The sequence below is a fragment of the Epinephelus moara genome, chromosome 3 (genome assembly GCF_006386435.1).
Source record: "Epinephelus moara isolate mb chromosome 3, YSFRI_EMoa_1.0, whole genome shotgun sequence".
Taxonomy (NCBI): Eukaryota; Metazoa; Chordata; class Actinopteri; order Perciformes; family Serranidae; genus Epinephelus; species Epinephelus moara.
In genome coordinates this window covers 16993149-17012803 of record NC_065508.1, presented here as the reverse complement: position 1 = coordinate 17012803, position 19655 = coordinate 16993149, and the positions used below count along the sequence as shown (strand labels likewise).

Genomic DNA, 19655 nt, shown 5'->3' with positions numbered 1-19655 from the left:
AGGGACATCCTCCTGGGATACAGCTGTGACATTCAGGCAGATGAACAATACCAACTAAAGATCATGTTGTTTATTCAGTTATTAGATACACATACCGTTGACGTGTTAATATTATAATATTAATATCATATTTCATAATGTAGAGCAAACATACTTAGAAGCACAGCAAACTGTGAACAACAAATCTGTCATTTATTTTTTGCTTTTATTACCTTAAATTAGTCTAAAACAGTGATGCCAAAATGAGAAGTTAGTCATACAATTTAGTTAATATATAAGCTCAGATACAATCTGTGTGCAGAAGGAGAGGCAGCTGCAGGGCCTTCCGGTTTCAATGAACTTTGCACCCGCTTTCAATAAATCTTTATTGCCATCATTATCACGTTCACATGATCGTCATTCCTCAGGTAAAGTTGGTCACCTCAATTACAAAACTGAATTCCTCACTGTGTTTGTTATGTAAGCTGAAATTTAATTCACAAATTAAAAAGCTGGAAGTGTAGATGTGTAGGCTGTTACAGAATTACACAAAATAGTTTCTTCTCTCGAAACGGGTTCTCTGAGGAAGGCACTGGTGTCACCAGGGGGTCCTCTTTGGCGTGAGCTTCACAGTAAGCCATCAGGTCAGCTGCTGCTTTGGATATCTGTATGAAGAGATTGTGATTGTGTGTGTGTGAGTTATTTCTTATTTATTTTTTACCATTGATTAAAACACCTGAAGAACGGCGTCCTTCCTGCATCAATCAAAAGTGAAATTTGATGTAATTTATGGAAAGGGAGCCTATTTTTTTTTGATTGAAAGGGTCGGATTGCTCAACAAATGGTGATTGATTTGGTAAATGATGATCTACCTGTTGGAAATTGATTGATATTAGGCATGTTCAAGTTTAAAAATAGATGTTAATCTAACTATACACAAGCGTAAATCTCTTTTGAGACACAGAAAAGTTCAGTCACCAACACTCCATATTAAAACTCAGGATCTGTTGCTATTGTTATTGGCTGCATGTACGTCTATAATATGCCGACTCACCATCATCCTCTCTATGTTGACCTCCAGTTTCAGTTGTTCTACCGTCTTCCGAGCATCTGCGATCTTCGCCATGTTGTTAGACATCGTGTCCCCTTCCCACCAAAGTCAACCAACCTGGAGCAAACCATAAAGTGTTGAGTTATCACACAAGAAATAACAGTATGCAACACTGATAAAGAAAGTGGCGTAAAAAAATAAAATACAAACATGCTTTCACTTCTAAAGTGCACACACAGCAACACATCACATGGCAGTTCACTGAAGGTGTGTCATGGGTAGAGTCTGTTTCAATTTGCTTGTTAATTCTGCTCCCTGGGTCTCAGCTGCAAGTGGCACAGGGAGGGTCTCAAAGGAGGAGGGCAGGGAGGGAGGGGAGGCAGAGCAGCATCCCCAGGGGAGGGCATCCGCTAGCTGAGAATGTAAATACACCTAACACTGACTTGTTGCTCTTTCAGAATGGTTTACCATAAACTGCAGATGTAAGGAGTTATAATAATGCTTTTAATCTGCTGCTATTATGTTGCTCGGGTGCTGCCAAATACTGATGCAAGAGATCAATCTTACATTACTCTTAGAAGTGAATGAAAAGCATCATTAGTCAACTACAGAAGACCCTCTTTGTTTATTGTGCCAGTGTCTGTGAGTGTGAAATTAATTTGTCAATCATATTAATACAAATTATTTGTAATGCAAATCATACTTTTGACATATGCCACCAATATCAGTACATACATGTAGAGATATATACTTGGATATAATATAAGCAGTTTTGAAGAATCTGAACCAAAAATTGACATTTTCCAAGATTTATCCAAACATAATAATCACAGCATCACTCACCACAACACCAACAGCAACTGCCGGGCTCCTGGAAGGAAAGTCCGCTTGTCTTCAACGGGGTCCTCCACACCAACTTACAGTACAAATGAAGTGAGATTAACGACAAAGATGAGGAGGGAGGCTTCAGTAGGTTCCCTCCTTCAGTAACTAGCTGTGGTTCTGCCCCCAGGATGGGCTCCGTGCAGCAGTTAAAGGCAACATGTGGTGTGACCTTCATCTCTAGAGTCTCTATCATTCGCTCACCTGAGATGATAGAGGAGCGCGTGTTGCGGGATGGAGCATTAAATACAGTTTTTTAAAAGAGCCTTTATAGGGATAAGATTCAAATAGCAAATAGTGCATTAATATAAATGAAAATCTCACACGCCTGACAACAACATGAAAAGGCGTATATATATATAGACTATAATGAGGAAGCTCTCAAGAGAATAGGTTGTTTTCCATGACTTTAATTGATTTTCCTATTTGTAATTAATTCTAAGACACATATAAAGTGTGTCATACTTGGATATATATTTACAAAGTAAATGAATTTAAGGCACATTGGATTTGCTTTATGACAGGAACAACTAAAAATTAGTAATCAGTATTTATAACAAGTTCACAATTGAATGTTAGAATTCAAAATAAAGGTCAACCATAGGAGTTTCTGTTTCACATGCTTTTACAGTGAACATATTAGGTTTCCCTTGGCAAACATTTTCTTTTATTATTTTAGTTTTATTTTTTATACAATATAACAATAGTAAGACTCTAAACGCACAGTGATTCACAGGTGTTTCAAGGTCTTACAGCATCAACCTTGAAAAAAGAAAATCCTACACCAAATACACACTGGATAACATATATCCAGAACTAAGTCTGCAAGGTAAGTGGCTGACTTTGTGTCAAGGTGTGAGTTTTCTCAGACAGCAGAATTATTTGTCTCATGCTGTAGCGATCCTCTACAGGGCTGCCAGTCTGTCCTGCAGAGCTGACAGTAATTCCACTCAGCAGCAGGGGGCGAAGAGGCAGTGCTATGGAGTTAAATGTCAAGTACCTCATTAACATTTGTTTCCCTGTAGTAATTGGTCTCTCTCGGTGGAAGATATTGGACCATATGAGTGGAAAAAGCTGCAGCTTCACCTAACCAGTCTCTGTCACCACTCACCAAGGGCCCAAAACTACAATTTGCCCAGTGTGTGATTTGCATACTCCAGACAGGGAATGTTCAGATTTTGTCCTACTTTGTAAGAACTTAATATTGTTACCTGTGCTTTAGGAGTGTAACCCAGCCAACCAGCATATCTCCCCTCTCATATTGTTTATTAATGACAGGCGCGACATCAATGAACCAGGGAGGGGGGGCAAAGTGTCTGCATATCAACACTTGTTTACACATAGGCTCTTCATTTTCTATTGGTAGATTTAAAGTACACAACAAAAAAAGGAGTACACATATGTGAGTCAGTTTATAAATAGAAATGATCCATTCTGTCATAAACTGAGGTGGAAGGTAAATACTCCTCTTGTGTAGATGATTGGCTACAGCTCACCAGGTAAAGCTGTAATTATGTGGGACTGCAAAATAGAAATGAGCAGGCACCTCTGCAGCTGGTGTCCATAAAAGGGAGATCAGGCAGCCAAATGCAAGAACCACAACATTTTGCAATATGTTAAGGGGCAAACCAAGAGATTTTTGCCCCCGTTTCATAAAACTGTAAAGGTGGCAACTACAGACATACGAACACTACATTTAAAGCTAAGCCCAGGCAATTCATTTCAAAATGATGCCCTGGTTTGTTGTTGTTTTTTACTGCATCATACTGGTTGTAAACCAGTTTTGCAAGTCTGTTGCTGCTGCTGCAAATTATGTGACAGCCTCGTCTCTACTATATAAGAAAGCACACTCAGAAGAGCATTTACAGGTGGTCACTGGAAATATTGTCAGCTTAATTTTGTTTGCTGTGTTCTGATTTTTTTTTTCAAATGTGGCCTGAAAAAGCCATGTCATAATTAAAAATAAAATAAAATAAATTTTATGAGACAAAAAGCTAAATAAATGTCCTTTTCATATGATTTTTATTTTCTTTTTTGACAGTAAAATTGCCAATAAAATAACAAATACTTACATGAATGTGCCATGTATTTTACTTTATTTCTTTTCTTTTTTCTGGCATTTAAAATCACCTATTAAAATGTAGTATTCATGTAATATTCTGGCAACATTAATATTCTGGCAAATCAGTATATACAGTCACTGGTAAGGGTTTTCACTGAAATGGGTATCAAATATCCTCCCTGCATATTTTAGTTCTCCTGGCTAAGAAAAGGGGCTGTTGATGCATAAATGTACATGTAATATTATTATTATTGTTAGTTATTATCATTAGTGTTTATGCTGTTGTTTTACAGCCACAAGCAAAGGGACATATATGTATAAAAGTAAGAATAAAAGCGATTTAGCTAAGTTAACGGGAGCAGCCAGGGTTGTACCATCATTAAGCTCCTGTGGTGGGCGTGTACGAACAGTTCGCTGCTAGCTACAATGATAAATAACGTTAGTGACTACAGTAAGCTACGTTTTCTCGTCTGGCTCTTCGTTAGTAGCTCAGACTTTGTTTAAATTAACGCGAAATAAACCGGGTTTGCGAGTCTGTTCGGCGTAGCAGCGTAGCACCGGAGCTAGCTAGTTAATCTTTAAGTTACCGATAGCTAATGCACACGAGACAGTGACTTTAACGGACAACGGTGAATCAGCGTGCTAGCTAGAAAGACAAATCTTGAAAGCCTCAACACCCACCACGCAACATTCATTGATGTTAACGTCCATAATTGTGTGTGTATCGCTTTCGGACGTCGCCAGTGTTATATTTTCTGCTGGGTTTCCATCTACCAAGATGTATGGGATGTCGGGATGACAGGAAGATGGCAAACGGGGTTGGAAGTGAGTAACGTTGGTACATAGCAAATGTCATGATATGCTATCCGTTAGCGGTGAGTGTGTCGTACTGTTGATGTTATCGCCACTAACTTCCTGCACGGCAGCCTCCGCTCGCTGCAGGGGAGCCTGCGAGGATTAATGGCTGTCATTAGACAGTTGACAGCTCTGTTTACACTAATGGTGGGTCCTGTTTACCATTAACAGTATAAACGACATGCTTTTTGAGCGCTGATTTGAACCAGTTATGTGTTCATAGTGAACTGTCGGCGTGGTGGGCAGCTTTAGGTGGCACAGAAATGAAGCTCAAGAGATTAATTATAGGGTCCACACCAGGCCTGGGAGCCACAGCAGGCAATCGGTCTTACATGAACTATATAAAGCATGCATCATGTTGTGTCCATTTTCCTCCACATCTGCAGAACACAAGCTGCTTGTCATTGGACCAACAGAGCCATGGTCAGTGAGGGAGAAGCTGTGTTTGGCCACATCTGTCATGAAGAGTGGAGACCAGAACTGGTACTGATTTATTCCTGCCACTCCAGTCTGGTGCCAGTTATTCTTTGTTGTGTGTCAGTGCTCTGTGCTTCAACTTCAACTTTATTATTATCCTGAAGGAAATTTATTCTACAGGCATCAAGACACAAAAATACATGAAGGACAACATCAGACATGAATACAAAAAATCCCCAGCTCAAGTGAAAACAAAGATACTCCTACCACACTGAAGCAGAAGCTGAGTCAGTCTGAAAACAGCACAGTAAATGCATCGTCAAGTAAAGGGCTTTGCAAAGGCAATAAGTAAAAGACATAGTAATAAATTATCAAGGTACACAATCTAAAAATGATCTAATCCAATATATACACAGATATTTGTAGTCTGAAATTGTAACAAAATATAATACAAAACACTGACATGCCAGCAAGAAATGTCACTTAATTGAGTTTATTGCACAAAGGGCCCACTTGTTCACAGGTCATAATCTCCAAAAAAAATAACATACCCCACTATTCATGGGAAAATGCAAGGAATGTCAGCTTTGGTTTTGTACACGTTGTCAATCAGTGAGATGCCTGCCTTCCACAAACTAGAATCCAGGCGAGTTATTGCACCGAGCAGGATTGCTCAGCCAGCCAGCCAGCTAACTTTAAAGACACCATGCAACAGCTTCTCTGAACATTTGTCAATAACTAGCAATAATAGATTTTAAAATCGATTTTAAAATGACTTGTAACTAATTGTGGTCAAAGGAGGTTCAATTACAGCTTAATTATAGTATATAAGCAATGGTAAAATTGTAAAATGACATGGCAGCAAGAAATGCCACTCAATTGAGTTTATTGCAGAAAGTACCCACAGGTCTTAATCCCAAAAAAGTAAAATACCCCACTATTCATGGCAAAGTGCAAGGACTGTCAGTTTTGCTTTTGTATACAATGTCCATCTGCCACAAACTAGAGTCCAGGTGAGGTATTGCACCAAGTAGGATTAATCACTTTGCCAGATAACTTTTAAAATAGCATGCAACAGCTTCTCTGAATATCTACCAATAAATAGCAATAATAAATTTTAAAATGAACGTCAAAGGAGGTTCAATTACAGTATAGAAGTAACGGTAAAATAAAAATAACGGAACAAATCATTTACTTTTAGGCTCAAAACATGTTTGTAATTTCAGTTATTAACTACACAAAAATGGCAAAAAAGGTAATTTAACTATTTGAATCACTATGCAAATGTGACTGTAGTTGAACTACCAGTAAGGCACTGCGAAATGTAGTTAAACTACTGATATGATTACATGTAGTTCACTACTCCCCATCACTGAGTTTGAAGTTTTAAAGAGGTCCCATGCTATATGGCTGTTATGCACACATTCATCCTTTTACTAAAGATTACCTATTAAGATTAGATATTGTCAATACAGGTGGGGCTTTTGTTAGCATTGTTGCCCCTCTTTGTACGTAAAATGGAGGTTGTTGGGGTTTTCTTTCACAGTCCAAAGACGTGCAAATACGATGAATTAACCATAGGTAGGCATGTGGTTGTCTGTAGCTGTCTTTTTGTGATGCACTGACATACTGTTCATGATGTTGCCCAGGGCGTGCTGGCTGTTATTTTGCATACATTTTGCATGATTTTATAACCAAAAGACCTCCAAAAAGTAACAAACAAACACACAAAATACCACAGATATAGAAGAACATAGACTTGGGTGAAAAAAAAATGTTTTGAGACTACAATAAACCCAGGACAAAAATAGCAGCCTGTTAAAGTCTTTAATGGGTATTTCGTCTTCGATCATTTCAAAAAATGTCTTCATCTCAACAGGGTTTCTGTCAGTCGAGCCATCAAACCATTTGCAGAACCTGGGCGACCACCTGACTGGTTCTCTCAAAAGGTGTGACAGAATCCAAGCTCACTCTATTGCAGAACACAGTGCCCAAATTCATTATCTCTGCAGTACAGTTGCCACATTATATTTTGTCGTGTCACAAAGCTGTTTTTGATTCTCTTCGCAGCACTGTGCTTCCAAGTACTCTGAGCTCCTGGAAACAACAGAGGCCCCAAAGTGAGCACATAAGTGACTGTTACCTCTGCCATGCTTTTGTAGACTTGCAAGCTAAAATAGATAACATATCTTTACACGGGTTGACACATGCATTGACAGTATGTGCCAGATAACAAAGGCTTTAAATAATAATGCATTTGTTGCCTGCAGGCGGAAGCGTGGTGAGAAAGGTGAAGTGGTGGAGACCGTGGAAGATGTGATAGTACGCAGGCTGACAGCTGACAGGATTGAAGAACTGAAAAGGTTCATCAAAGAAACACAGGAGAAGCACAGGTACACAAGCGTAGCTTTTAACAGGATGAACATAACACAGTCGTTGTGAAAACAGTAACAAAAAAAAAGAAAGAAGTTCCATCATAAACTGCATCAATGAGAGTGATTGTTGTGGTTGTGTCTTCATAGGAAGCTGAAAAGAGAGGCTGAACTGATTCAAGCAGGACATCTAGACTCCAAATTAAAAGAGATATGGGAAGAAATTCTGCAGTAAGAAGCAACAACCAACTAATACAGCACATCTCCTTTTTTTCTGTTTGTAAAGCTTAAACTTTGGACACTCTTAACTGACATGTAAAATAAATGATCTCGCCATATGTGTGTCTGTCAGAAAGAAGAAACAAGAGGAGGAAGAAGCAGAGCTGAAAAGAAAAACCACAAATGCTGCTTATCAGGGTATGTCCTTTATTTTTAGGGACATAAATATAGAAATCTGTTTCAGTCACTTTATTCATGCTCCATAAATAGCGTGTTTCCTTCTGGAAAACAACAAAGATTAAGTAAAATGGTTCAGTTTAAACATCCTCAGCTGTTCCATCTACATCCATCCATTATTCAAGCTTAAAATCTAACAGATTATAGAGGTGGCAGATTGATTGATGACATTGTATAGGTAAGCTGCTTTTACAGTATTACTGTAGAGTTGATTAAAAAAAAAAAAAACGGAAAAAAAATCACAGGAAAAAATTTTTTGGAAGTCAACACTCACTCTGGGCTTATCTAATGAATTAGTACCACCTAAATCAAATGGGTACATTTGATACAATGGCCATTTTGTGACATCTCAGATTTAACTCATCAGGCTCAGCAGAACACTGCTAGTTTTGGCTCAGTGTTAGCTCATAGACTTGGGTGTATTAGTCAGAAATTGGAATATCTCACCTCCCAAATAATCATTTGTATATGAGGTTCTCACCCTGTGTTTCGTTGAATTATTGAAGAAAAGCTTATTTTTCTTGCATGCCCCTGGGAAATAAAGACTCCACAAATGGAGAAAACTCTTGATGAATTGAAGTCATAGTGGTCTGCGTTTAACAACTGCAAAACTATATCAAAACATCCGGTTACAAACACTCAAAAAAAGCATGCAGTGTAATTGTTGTCTCATTTATCCAGTTGTATACTCATTATTTCCCAAACATACAATCCTTTCAGCGGGGAACTGGACTTGCATTACAACTACATTGACAAAAACAGTAATTTTACCTCCCAAAACACAAGAGCTGCTGGTCTGTTTTTTCTGGTTTGTTTTACTGTGTGACTTTGGTGAATCCCTAACCCTTAAAAACACCATAGCCACACAATAAAACAAACAAACTGATCGAGGCAGCGGTAGACCAGCAGCTCCCATGTTCAGTGGAGTCTGGCTTTTAAGAGAGCATAGATAAAGTTTCAATTTACCGTCAGAAAGGGCCATCTGATTGGGAAGTGCTGAACATAGGACTGAATAAATGAGACTTAGATTATACTGCACCTGTGTGAGAGAGTGTGGTAAACGTATGTTATGATATAGTTTTGCTGTTGTTAAACTCGGACTCCTAAGACTTTAATTCATCAAGAATTTTCTCAAATTTTGGATTCTTTGTTCAAAGTCAATCTAAGATGGGGTGAGTAAGTACTTGATATACAATTGGTTATTTGGGGGTGGAAAATTCCTTTAAACTGGTAACATGCTAATGACATGCACACAGTTAGCATGTTAACTGTTAGCATGAATTTCATCTGGCTGATGAGGATTTGGTAGCATTAGTAGTAGTATTCTGTCATTAAGTGAAAACATTGACCTGTTGGTGGCGCTAGAAAGTCTGGGGATCACCAGAGTCAGTAGGATCCATGGCGTAAAGTAGGATGATCATGGTACATTTTCTTTCATTCAGCTTTTGTGTGACTAATAAGAGAACACTCCCTTCGTCACCCCTCCCTCTTCCAGCCAGACAGGCGGCAAAGAATGCACCTAAGCGAGTGCCTGGCATCACCATGCATTCGCCCTCAGGCTGTAGCTCCCCAAGCCCGGAGTTCTCACCAGGTGACCCACTCGAGTGCTTGACACTGGATCTTGCATCGACCAAGAATGTAAGTCACTGTTGGTTCAAAGGTATTTAAGGTCTGCCCTACTTTTCAATGATTATGCTCCTTCATGGGACATTTAAAAATGTTTGCTGCTATGTTTAGTAGGTGTATGTTTATGTCAAGAATTTGTATTTCTCTCAAGGTTAGTGCAGATCAACCGGTTTTCCTCTTTGAGCTTGGTCCTGTGTGCCACTGCTATGTGTTTAAGTCACCATTTTCTCATTAATGTAAAAGTTAGGAACCTTGTGTAATGGCCATGGCACATTGTTAAATAAAAGACATATGTATTAACTTAACTGTTAGAAATAACTTGCCAATACTGCTGTAAGAATTAAAGATGTCAGAAAGGGGTCTAATATTCCAGACCATTCCCAGAAACACATTAGAGACACTTACCCAGAGTTGATCAATTCAAGCATGCCTGGATTAGTATGCCAATATAACTTCCCTCTCTTTGTCTTTAGGCTTCGGGATCAGCCAGATTAATGACAATTGCTGAGTCCTCTGGATCCAGTAATGATGACATCAGCCACGGATCACTTCTGGATGACCCCACCCAAAAGAAGCTCCTGAGCCAGAAAGCTACACCCCCACCTTCTCCCCTCCTGTCAGAGTTACTGAAGAAAGGCAGTATCTTGGCCTCGAATTCCAGACTGGTATGTGGAGAGGACTTGTTGTATTGTACCAACAGTGCCAAGCTGTGTAATTAACATGTTCAAATCTGCAGGGCATCATATCTTCATTTCATTTGTCTTTATTCTGCTTTGTGACTGGTTTGGGTAGCTATGGTTTGTTTTGCCAGTTGTGTTAAGATTTTAATGATTTTCTGCACATGTTTGGCATTGTATTGTGTTGGATCTTTAACACTATGTCTGTTTTCACCTCAGGACATCTCAGTGTTAGGATTCTCTCTCAGTAGATGTTCTCAAGCTTTGTAAAGTTGGGTGGGATTGATGCACGAACAACTGTTTTCAGTTAATTCCACTCCTTTTTAAATTGGGTTCAGGTGTTGTTTTAGACACTACACGAGGTCATTTTTTTAAACATTTTTTGGGGGGCACTTCTCTCCTTAATTGCACAGATGACGATGTACAGGCAGATGGGAAATAGGTGGGGGAGAGAGAGTGGTATGACATGCAACAAGGGTCCCACAGCTGGAATCAAACTGGGGACGCTGTGGCTATGTGGCATGAGCTGTGACCATATAGCTACAAAAGCGCTCCATATTCTCGTTTTAAACTGGTTGCAGTGTTCCTAAATGTTGAAGAAGCTGCACCTCTTAAACAGCAAAATCAGTCAAGAAATAATTTGTCAGGAAAAAAATATCTATCACTCGACAGTTTACACTAAATCTATTTTGCATTTGTTTTTATGCTGCAATTGTGTTGATTAATGTTAAGTTTTGTACGTACAGTATAGCTGAAACATTCAGTGTTTGTTTTTTTTCATGCATCATGTATTTTTGCAGACTGCAGGTTGCTAGCTTTATCTTCCAGGTTGCTGTCATGTGTTTTCTTTTTTTTTTTTTTACCTCTAAGCCTTCTCATATGTCATCAGCAGTTCCTGTATGGCATAATTTCCCATTGCAGCCGAGGAGCTGTCATTCAGTCAGTCCCTGACCAAGTTTCCTCTTTAATGCTTGCTGAACAGTTACCTCCAGGAGTTGTCCGGCTTGTTTCGTGTTTTTTAATTTCCATTTTTATGAAGCTTACAATGCACTTGTGAAATCCCAACATGTCAGAATAAGTTTATCCTTTACTAGATCTTTGCCTCCCCACATTCCTACGGTTATGTTTCTGCTCTGACATGCAGTGCTGTCTGTCAGGCCCTCTGTATAAACATACACACAGGGATTGCAGTCAAATTGTAGAAATAGCACAAAGACATGCAGCTTTAGAATAATATCATGTATGAAATGATGTAGTGTACATATAAAATATTCACTTGCACATAATGGATTACTATGTGTGAGCCGGCAACAACATTTCTGATGGAACTGCTGGAACATAAATAAGAATACTTGATGTGTACTCTAGGTACAAGAAAACACAAAATATATGTTAAATGTTTGACATGCATGTATGCATTTTAATCCTAGATTGGGGACGGTGAGCACACAGAGCATGGAACAGGAGCACATGACTTGCAGCTGGCTCCACCTAGTCAACCTCTCTCTCAAGCATCAGGTAACAATACAGTATTTGATTTTTGTTCATGATTTTCTGGACACTGATGTCAAAGTGAAAATAAACGTCTCACAAAATAAATGACTGTACAAGTTTTCATGCCAATCAAGATACTTTCTGGCACAAAAAACATAGAAGAACATGTTTTATGTTTGTTATTTTTACCTCTTGTATCCTAAATGTATGTATGCGTTTTATATAACAGTCCCTGTAGTCTAGCCATTTGCTCATTTTGCTCAGCTGAAAGCCTCTGCTGCTTTATCTGCAGGTGCCCCGATGTTGTCTCGTCTTCTTGAGGCAGGTCCCAGCCAGTTTTCTGCCCCGTTAGGTTTCATGGTCAGTGCAGACCCAGCCTCCAGTGCTCCCCTCTCTACTGCCACTCCTGTGCCTGTTGACTCTGCTGCCTCAGCAAGTAAAGGTGTGTCCACCTGACCCAAACCGCTCTTCTCTCAATCCACAGGCTAAACCTCCTTACATCTTTGTTGTCACCTGCTTTGTAGCTAGAGAATTTAATTTCAGTCCTCTACTTTATTGACCACTGTTAACTGTATTGGTTTGCCTATTTCAACTGGCACTTGGCGAAAAGCAGGGCAAGATTCAGATACGTAGAAACTAAACAATTAAAGATTTTACAGACTGATACTGCTACTGGTTTGAAATTGTATCTTGGAAAATGAAAAAGTTGAAAATCAGTTGTTGTCTTTGTGCAGAGGTGGATGTGATGGTGCCGTCTTTAACCCCAGGATGCCAGCCTATTTCTGCAGAGGATAAAGTGTCAGAGCTCAGTGAGGAGGATGTGACTGTGTCCTACATGGGGGATGAGCTGGACCTAAAGACAGTGGGGGATATTATTGCTATCATTGAGGACAAGGTGAGAAGTGCTATGTATTTTCACAGCTCTTGAGATCAACTGTGGATCAATTTTGATAAGTAATGCCTGCTTGAGGCTTTAAACATTCAGTAACGTATGGGTGTTTTCATTTTGGGCATTTATCTAGTGAGTCATGACAACAGTTCTCTTACAAACATCACTGCTTAAAAGGCAGGACATGGCAAACCTGCCTCAGTTATTCTCTAAGATCCAGAGTCAAATCTTTTCTTCTTCAGGCAGATGAGACTGCAGAGGCTTTGGATGCTGCTGCAGTTGAGGCTGCGCTGTCACTGTGTGAGGAGAATGGCCATGCTTTGTCTGGTGCCTGGGAGGCTGGGCCTTTCCAGCCCCATGAGTCTCACCCTGTGGTGCCCATAGGGGTCCCGGAGTCCTCGTCTCTTCACAGTAGCCTGGAGGGGAAGACAGAAGTGTTAGAAGTCCAGGGTGGGACTTCAGCTTCACTCTCCTCTCTGTGCAGCAGCCAAGATAACGGCCTGACAGCATTCCCCATGGGACTAAGGGGCCTTCCTCCCACCTCCTCATCCTCATGCAGCTCAAAGAGTTTGGAGCACTGCCACACTGGAGCACCTCCACAGCCTGAGGCAATGAGAGAGACTGGAGGGTTGGCGCACCAGAAAAGCCAAATTTCATTGGATGTTACTAAAAAAAGTGAGAGTGAGAAGTGGGCACAGCGAAGACCTGAAAAACCCCATAGAGGTATGCACACCCATGCATAAAATACAAGTATTCACTTGCTTCATAACGTGCAGTTTGCATGCAACTATGCGTTTTGCATAACCATTTCCTTCTTATTATTCATCTTTACTATCTTGGCAGACTCAGTATTAGAAGATAGCCCACTGACAGAAAGGCACCCCAAGGTATAGCACCCAACGAGGACAGAGCGAACATGATGCTTGTACTGGCTGTGCTGAAATGCAGAGTGCGTAGTTCCACAGTATTCCTGCACTGTAAGCTCTGTTTGAATCTCGCTGCATCTTTCTCCATCTTTGCAGGAGATGAAAGAAGTGGAGGATGGAATAAGCATTGTGGGAAGAGAGAATGCCTCAGGGACTAAAATATACAATGAGCTTAATGGGCCAGAAGTGTGTGGAGATGAAGAGGGTGATGGGGCGGAGGGATTCTTGTCAGAGCCAGACGGCGAGACGGAGCTAGAACCTGCAGCCAGCGAGAGTGAGGACGGATACAGCCTCCACACGGCGTCCTCGTCTCTGCAGCTCCACACAACCGCAGACTCCATCCCCAGCAGCCCTGCCTCATCACAGTTGTGAGTGAAACGCATTCAGGCTTACACAGCAGGGAAAGATTGTTTTTCATTTCTGTCAACTCGCAGCATGAATTTCTCACTGCATCGTGCTGCAGGTCAGGTTGCATTTGAAAATACTTCCCTCATGCCCTTTTTTGTTTGTAACCACCATCCTTCTTACATACCACTGTTGTGCAGTTCTATGTGCAGTGAGGACCTGGAAGCTCTACAGGCTCACAAGATCTGGAAGAAAGCCATCATGCTGGTGTGGCGTGCAGCAGCCAATCACAGGTCAGAATATGACTCTTAAAAGTAACCCTGGTGGCTGATGCTCAGTCTCTCATAAATTGTAATTCTTTGTATCATTTCCTAAACAGATGTAATTTATGTGAACCTGTTTTAGGTATGCAAATGTCTTCCTGCAGCCAGTAACAGATGAAATTGCACCTGGATACCACAGTATTGTGCAGAGGTAAGCACGGGTTATGTGTGTTGTGGTTTGTGGTTATTTTAATTTCACTAGTTGTTTTTATAGTGGTTGCTTGTCGTATTGCTCATGCCAATTGAAAATTTTACATCACAAAAATAGCATTTCAGCAGTTTTTCTGTTGCAGACAAATTTCCAATGTCAGAATAAAATCATGAGAGTTTGGCTGGAGTTGTGCCGCGCTCGTGAGATCTCAATCATGTGGAAAACTCAGTCTGTGCTGTCATAAGTCAGTCTTTTTCTTGTCTTAGAGTTTAGATAAAATCAAAAAATTCTTTGTTTAATTTAGCGTGTATCTGATTCACCGACTAGCACTTATTTTAGTGAGAACGTTAACATTAACGGTAACACATCCAGGGAGGTTGGTAATGAGTGTAAGCAACGAAATCCAAAATGTAAAGTGTGTATGCAAATACAGTTTATCCCATGGATTATATTAATGCCGAATTGACAAGAATACTGTTGAAACATGATGCCTTTTATCCTGTGTTTCTAGAGTTGTGTGTTTTTGCAGACATGTAAGTAATTGTTAATATGTCATATTTCTGAAAGGGAGTTTGGTGTAATATTTTCCACCAGGAGCAGGATTGGAAATACTCTCAAAAGGAATCTACTTGTAGCCTTGCAGATCCTGAGTCTTTACAAAATCTTATAGTCTGTAAAAACTCAGATTTAAGTCTTCTGGTGTGTACTAGGCATAAGAAAAACACCCTTGTGTTTGTTGGATGACACTGCATTACTGACATTATCCAATCAGGAGCCCTCAACAGCTCATCAGACCACACAGACTCAATTGTCTTTTCATCACTCTAACTCCCTCTTTGCTCTTCACTTCTTCAGGCCCATGGACCTGGCTGCCATAAAAAAGAACATTGAGACCGGCTTGATACGGACCACCGCTGAGTTCCAGAGGGACATCATGCTGATGTTTCAGAACGCAGTCATGTACAACAGCCTGGATCATGACGTGTACCACATGGCTCTGGAGATGCAGCGTGATGTCCTGGAGCAGATCCAGCAGTTTCTGGCCACCCAGCTCATCATGGAGACATCAGAGTCTGGTATCAGCGCCAAGAGCCTGAGGGGCCGTGAGAGCACACGCAAACAGGACTCTACTGACAAGGTGCTTCACTAGAATTTTGACAAAAGCAGAGAGTACAGAAGAAGAGACAAGGGTGAGACAACAGGCTGACTTAAAGGTAGAAGAAAGTGACGCTAAAGCAGATCTGCCTGACATTTTCCAAAGCAGGACATTAGTTTTTAGAATGATATCCTTTCAGGCAGCCATTGGTTTCGTGTTTCTATGCTGTCAAAATCAGCTGCAGAGACTTGAAGCTTTTAAATTAGAAGTTACCCATCACAGTGAAAATCAGAAGTAAACTTCTGTTGTTGTTTTTTTTTAAAGTAAGAATCCACCTATGTCAAAATTTTCTTATGTCCGTCGTATGGCTTTGCCTTTTTGGGCATTTGTAAATTAATGCAATATCTTTAAATGCATTACTATATTACAATTCTATAAAAAGACAAAACATCGTTCAATGAGGTGATGATACCTGTACGTGTCTCAAACAAGTTTCAAACCAATGGTTGGCTGGAGGGCAAGACATTTATTTTAAAACGTAACATTTATGCTTTGGAAAATGGTAGGCAATAATGTAATAATGCAATAATGTCAAGAGCATTACTGACAACTATTTACCAAAGCATACAGCTAAGTTTTTACATTGATATTCTACCTTCAAGAAAGCTATTGTTTTCCATTAATTTCACAACAGTATGAAAATGAAGTGACAGATAATTGACCTGATGAATTACAGTTAACATTTGGTCACCTTTTTTTTTTGCATGATAGTGTGACTGAGTGAAGAACTGCTAATGTTGATGTTGGAGATTTATAGTAGAACGTGATTACAGAAACAAATAAGCATTTTTAAAACAACTACATTACAGCACCCAAAGAATGACACTTTATATTTATTTTTTAATCATTCTATATCACCCCGATGAAGGCCCTGTGCTTCAATATGTTGGTGAAACAATTTAGATAAGATTTACCATATAGTCAGATGAGTCATTTTTCACATTAGTTCCTTTGTTGTTACCTAAGCTCCTAGTTGGCTGGTGAAGTAGTGACAGCACAAATGACCTGAGGCCTGTACTACGAAGCAGGATTTGAAGTTAGCAAGGTAACTTTGGGGTTAACTCAGGGTTTTCCATACCACGAATCTGGTTCTCTTTTTAGCGGGATAAATCACTGTGTTAACTTAAGCTGAACAGTTAACATGCTCCTCACCCTGACCTCTGACCAATCAGACCACTGAAGAAAAAGTATCCATTGACAAAAGTCCAGAGTCTCAAGTAAAAAAGAGCAGTCTATACTGTATATTGTTATAGATCAGTAGAATTACTTCATTGCTCCAGGGTTCTATTTCCACTGGTTTTGAAACAGAGCTTCTAACAAACGGAGATATCGTTTACAACACTTAACACATGATTTTAGCTGTATTTTAACTTATGCAAAGTTCACTGATCGCTGACAGTGCTGCTACTTTTACCCTATGATTCTTTCACTGCAGCTCAAAATAACATGAGACACCTGTGTGATGAGAACTAGGATAAAATATATTTTATTAGTAAAATAATCCACACACAGTTAATTGGCTCCTGTTATTGTAAATGCAACATTTCAGTCAGATAGACCTCATCAGTCATTAATTAGAATACTTTTCCCAGCCTTTACTTTGGTAGCAGAAACAGTCTGACATTACTCTAAAGTGTTTGATGTGACATCATCCAACTAAACAGCAAAAAAATACTCTATACTAATGTCACATAGGCCTATAGCTCAGTGATACCTGCACGTAAGTCTTGGCCGATGGTGAATTTTTCGATAGTATTTTAATTTTTTCTACATTTTAAGTTGTAAGATTACAGAGTATCGTTTACATCCCAAGCCACTGACAATTTATTGTCTCGCAGTCCCAAACAGGTACCGTTTCATCTCATATGAAATTAGGTAGCCTACTTTATTTATGGTTCTGATGATGTCACTCATAATTAACATCCAACCTCTTTCACATGAACGCACTCATGGCTGGATAGGAAAACCCAGAGTTGACTGAACTAGTTGATAACCAGCTTTGTAGTACCTGTTATCCAGACAGCCAATGTTAGGGTTAGTCAAGCCAGATAACGAAAAGATATCCTGGGTAAGTTGAACAAGCTTCATAGTACAGGCCTCTGATCTATAGTTTCAAGTGTTGAATGTTGATGAATAGCATTCTGATGTTAACTTAAACCAGTAACTGAATGGTAGGAGATGATGTAAAAGTCACACTATGCTTTGAAAAATGGTTGACAAGTCTGTAGTATATGTTGTATGTAGTTAAGGACCTAATCATGCTGGCATGTTCCCTATAATATATCTGATATGGATAAGTAGTGCTACTGCAGTAGTGGAAGGAAGCGAATAATAGATGTACAAAATAGCCACATGGCAGCATACCCATTTATGTGAGAATATATTCCAACAATAGCTTGTTTCAACCTTTCCCTCCGCTGATTATACTGTGTCCTATCTTTCTTGGCATTATTTTGCTTCCTCTTGAGACTTTCAGTGTACTTTTGTGTCGCAGCTCTGATATGCATCATTTTCCTCTTACAGGACACTGTCTCCATGTCCTCTCCTGCCTTCCTTCTTTCTCTTTTTGTAAGTACCGTCCTTCAGCCTTTAAAACTTTCCCTTTCTGTTTTGTCTTTTTTTTTTCCCTGAAGCAATAAAAACAACTGTTGTTAACATTAAAGAAAAAAAACTTTTGTAAAGAGCTTAACTCAAAGTAATATGATAACTGGCTAAGTCATACGTGACATTAAAGGAACAGTTCACCCCCCCCCCCCCAAAAAAAAAAAAAGAAAAAAAAAATCCCACATGAAACTGCTCACAACAAGGTCTGTGGATTATCTTTGATAGATGCCACTAGGAAAAGTATGTAGTTTTGATTTTTGGGTGAACTGTCCCTTTAACATCTTGAAGCACAACTTGTTAAGTGAAACACTAGTGTCACTTCAGTCACATATTTTAAAGTGAAGACTAAAAATATGGTCTAATAGGTTCTTCCTTCCTCTCTTTGACGACAGGATGGAGGCACCAGAGGGCGCCGTTGTGCCATAGAAGCTGACCTCAAGATGAAGAAATGAACATAGACAATGAAAGTGTTACCCAACAGTGTCCCCGAGTTGAAGTGAAAGGTGTGATACCACAAGACTGAAATTATTCTCTGTCATTTGCACAGATTTTCACTCTGCATAAAATGCAGTGTTACCTTTATTTGCACTCTAGATTAAATGGGTAGACTGTAACATGGAGAGGCTCATTTCCTATGAGACAGCCATACAGACATGGATTACATACTGTATAATCCCAGATTACAAAGGGGCATTCAGAAAGACTAGGTCAAACCTCTCATAGACGTAGCTGCAGAGCACTTAGACTTAGCCTGCTCTGAATTACATCAGGCTGTGTTAACGAAGATGTAAGTTACTCCTTGCCTACAAATTGGCTGAATTTAAGCCGTCATGGGGCCCGGTTGAATTTCAGATTAGTGTGGTTGATTTTGAGAAATGTTGGTGACAATATGTGAAACCAGAGGCCAAAGAGTTTGATTAACCTGGAATTTCTGAATGATCAGGGGGGCACACACTAATTTCAAACAAACATTTTCATTGCTGGTATGACATTATCTGAGTTATCGTTTTTTTAGTTTTCTAATTTTAAAAGTATTCAGATCATTTTTAAATATGGCTGTGTTTGTGATGAATTGATTTTATCTAGGCTACACTTCCTGTGAAACTGTTCCGACATGCATACTCTAAGTCATTTTCAGTATTTTTGAGAAAACATCAACGTTATGAAACTGTTTTGTGGACTTTAAAATGTTTAAACAATAAAACTTCATAAAGAGCCCTCACTCAACCATGTTCAGCTTCAATTTGCATCGAAAGTTTCCCACTACAAGCAAGAGCCATGACACTTTGCCCAGACCTCGTTATTGAAAACTGTCTTAAAAATGTTCAGGCAGGGGTTGTGTGCAAAAATCAGTGAGAAAAGGCTTGATCTTCCGATGGGAAATTTAAAT

General features: G+C 39.6%; 2 protein-coding genes across 6 annotated transcripts; one reads left to right on the top strand and one right to left on the bottom strand.

Annotated features, from left to right (window-relative positions):
• Positions 1–75: 75 nt before the first annotated feature.
• Positions 76–2034, bottom strand: gng8 (guanine nucleotide binding protein (G protein), gamma 8). 2 transcript variants are annotated; one of them, XM_050040535.1, is made up of 3 exons: positions 1874–2034; positions 1034–1147; positions 81–644 (listed from the first exon to the last, which is right to left on the bottom strand). In XM_050040535.1, the coding sequence occupies exons 2-3, from the start codon at positions 1115–1117 to the stop codon at positions 516–518; spliced, it is 213 nt and encodes a 70-aa protein (XP_049896492.1). In that variant the 5' UTR covers positions 1118–1147; positions 1874–2034; the 3' UTR covers positions 81–515. The 2 variants fall into 2 exon arrangements, with proteins under 2 accessions (XP_049896493.1, XP_049896492.1); XM_050040536.1 differs by lacking the exon at positions 1874–2034 and having other exon boundaries at positions 76–644; positions 1034–1117.
• A 2327-nt stretch (positions 2035–4361) lies between these two features.
• Positions 4362–19495, top strand: brd8a (bromodomain containing 8a). 4 transcript variants are annotated; one of them, XR_007569733.1, is made up of 20 exons: positions 4362–4799; positions 5216–5312; positions 7126–7195; positions 7317–7366; positions 7517–7639; positions 7769–7849; positions 7971–8035; positions 9570–9712; positions 10174–10365; positions 11808–11895; positions 12164–12313; positions 12606–12766; positions 13003–13483; positions 13604–13647; positions 13783–14054; positions 14232–14324; positions 14437–14505; positions 15361–15695; positions 18185–18229; positions 18658–19495. XR_007569733.1 is itself a non-coding variant. In XM_050041289.1 (20 exons), exons 1-20 carry the CDS (start codon positions 4757–4759, stop codon positions 18715–18717), a joined length of 2610 nt encoding a protein of 869 aa, XP_049897246.1. In that variant the 5' UTR covers positions 4362–4756; the 3' UTR covers positions 18718–19495. The 4 variants fall into 4 exon arrangements, 3 of the variants coding, with proteins under 3 accessions (XP_049897246.1, XP_049897247.1, XP_049897249.1); XM_050041289.1 differs by having other exon boundaries at positions 15361–15643; XM_050041290.1 differs by lacking the exon at positions 18185–18229 and having other exon boundaries at positions 15361–15643.
• Positions 19496–19655: the final 160 nt, after the last annotated feature.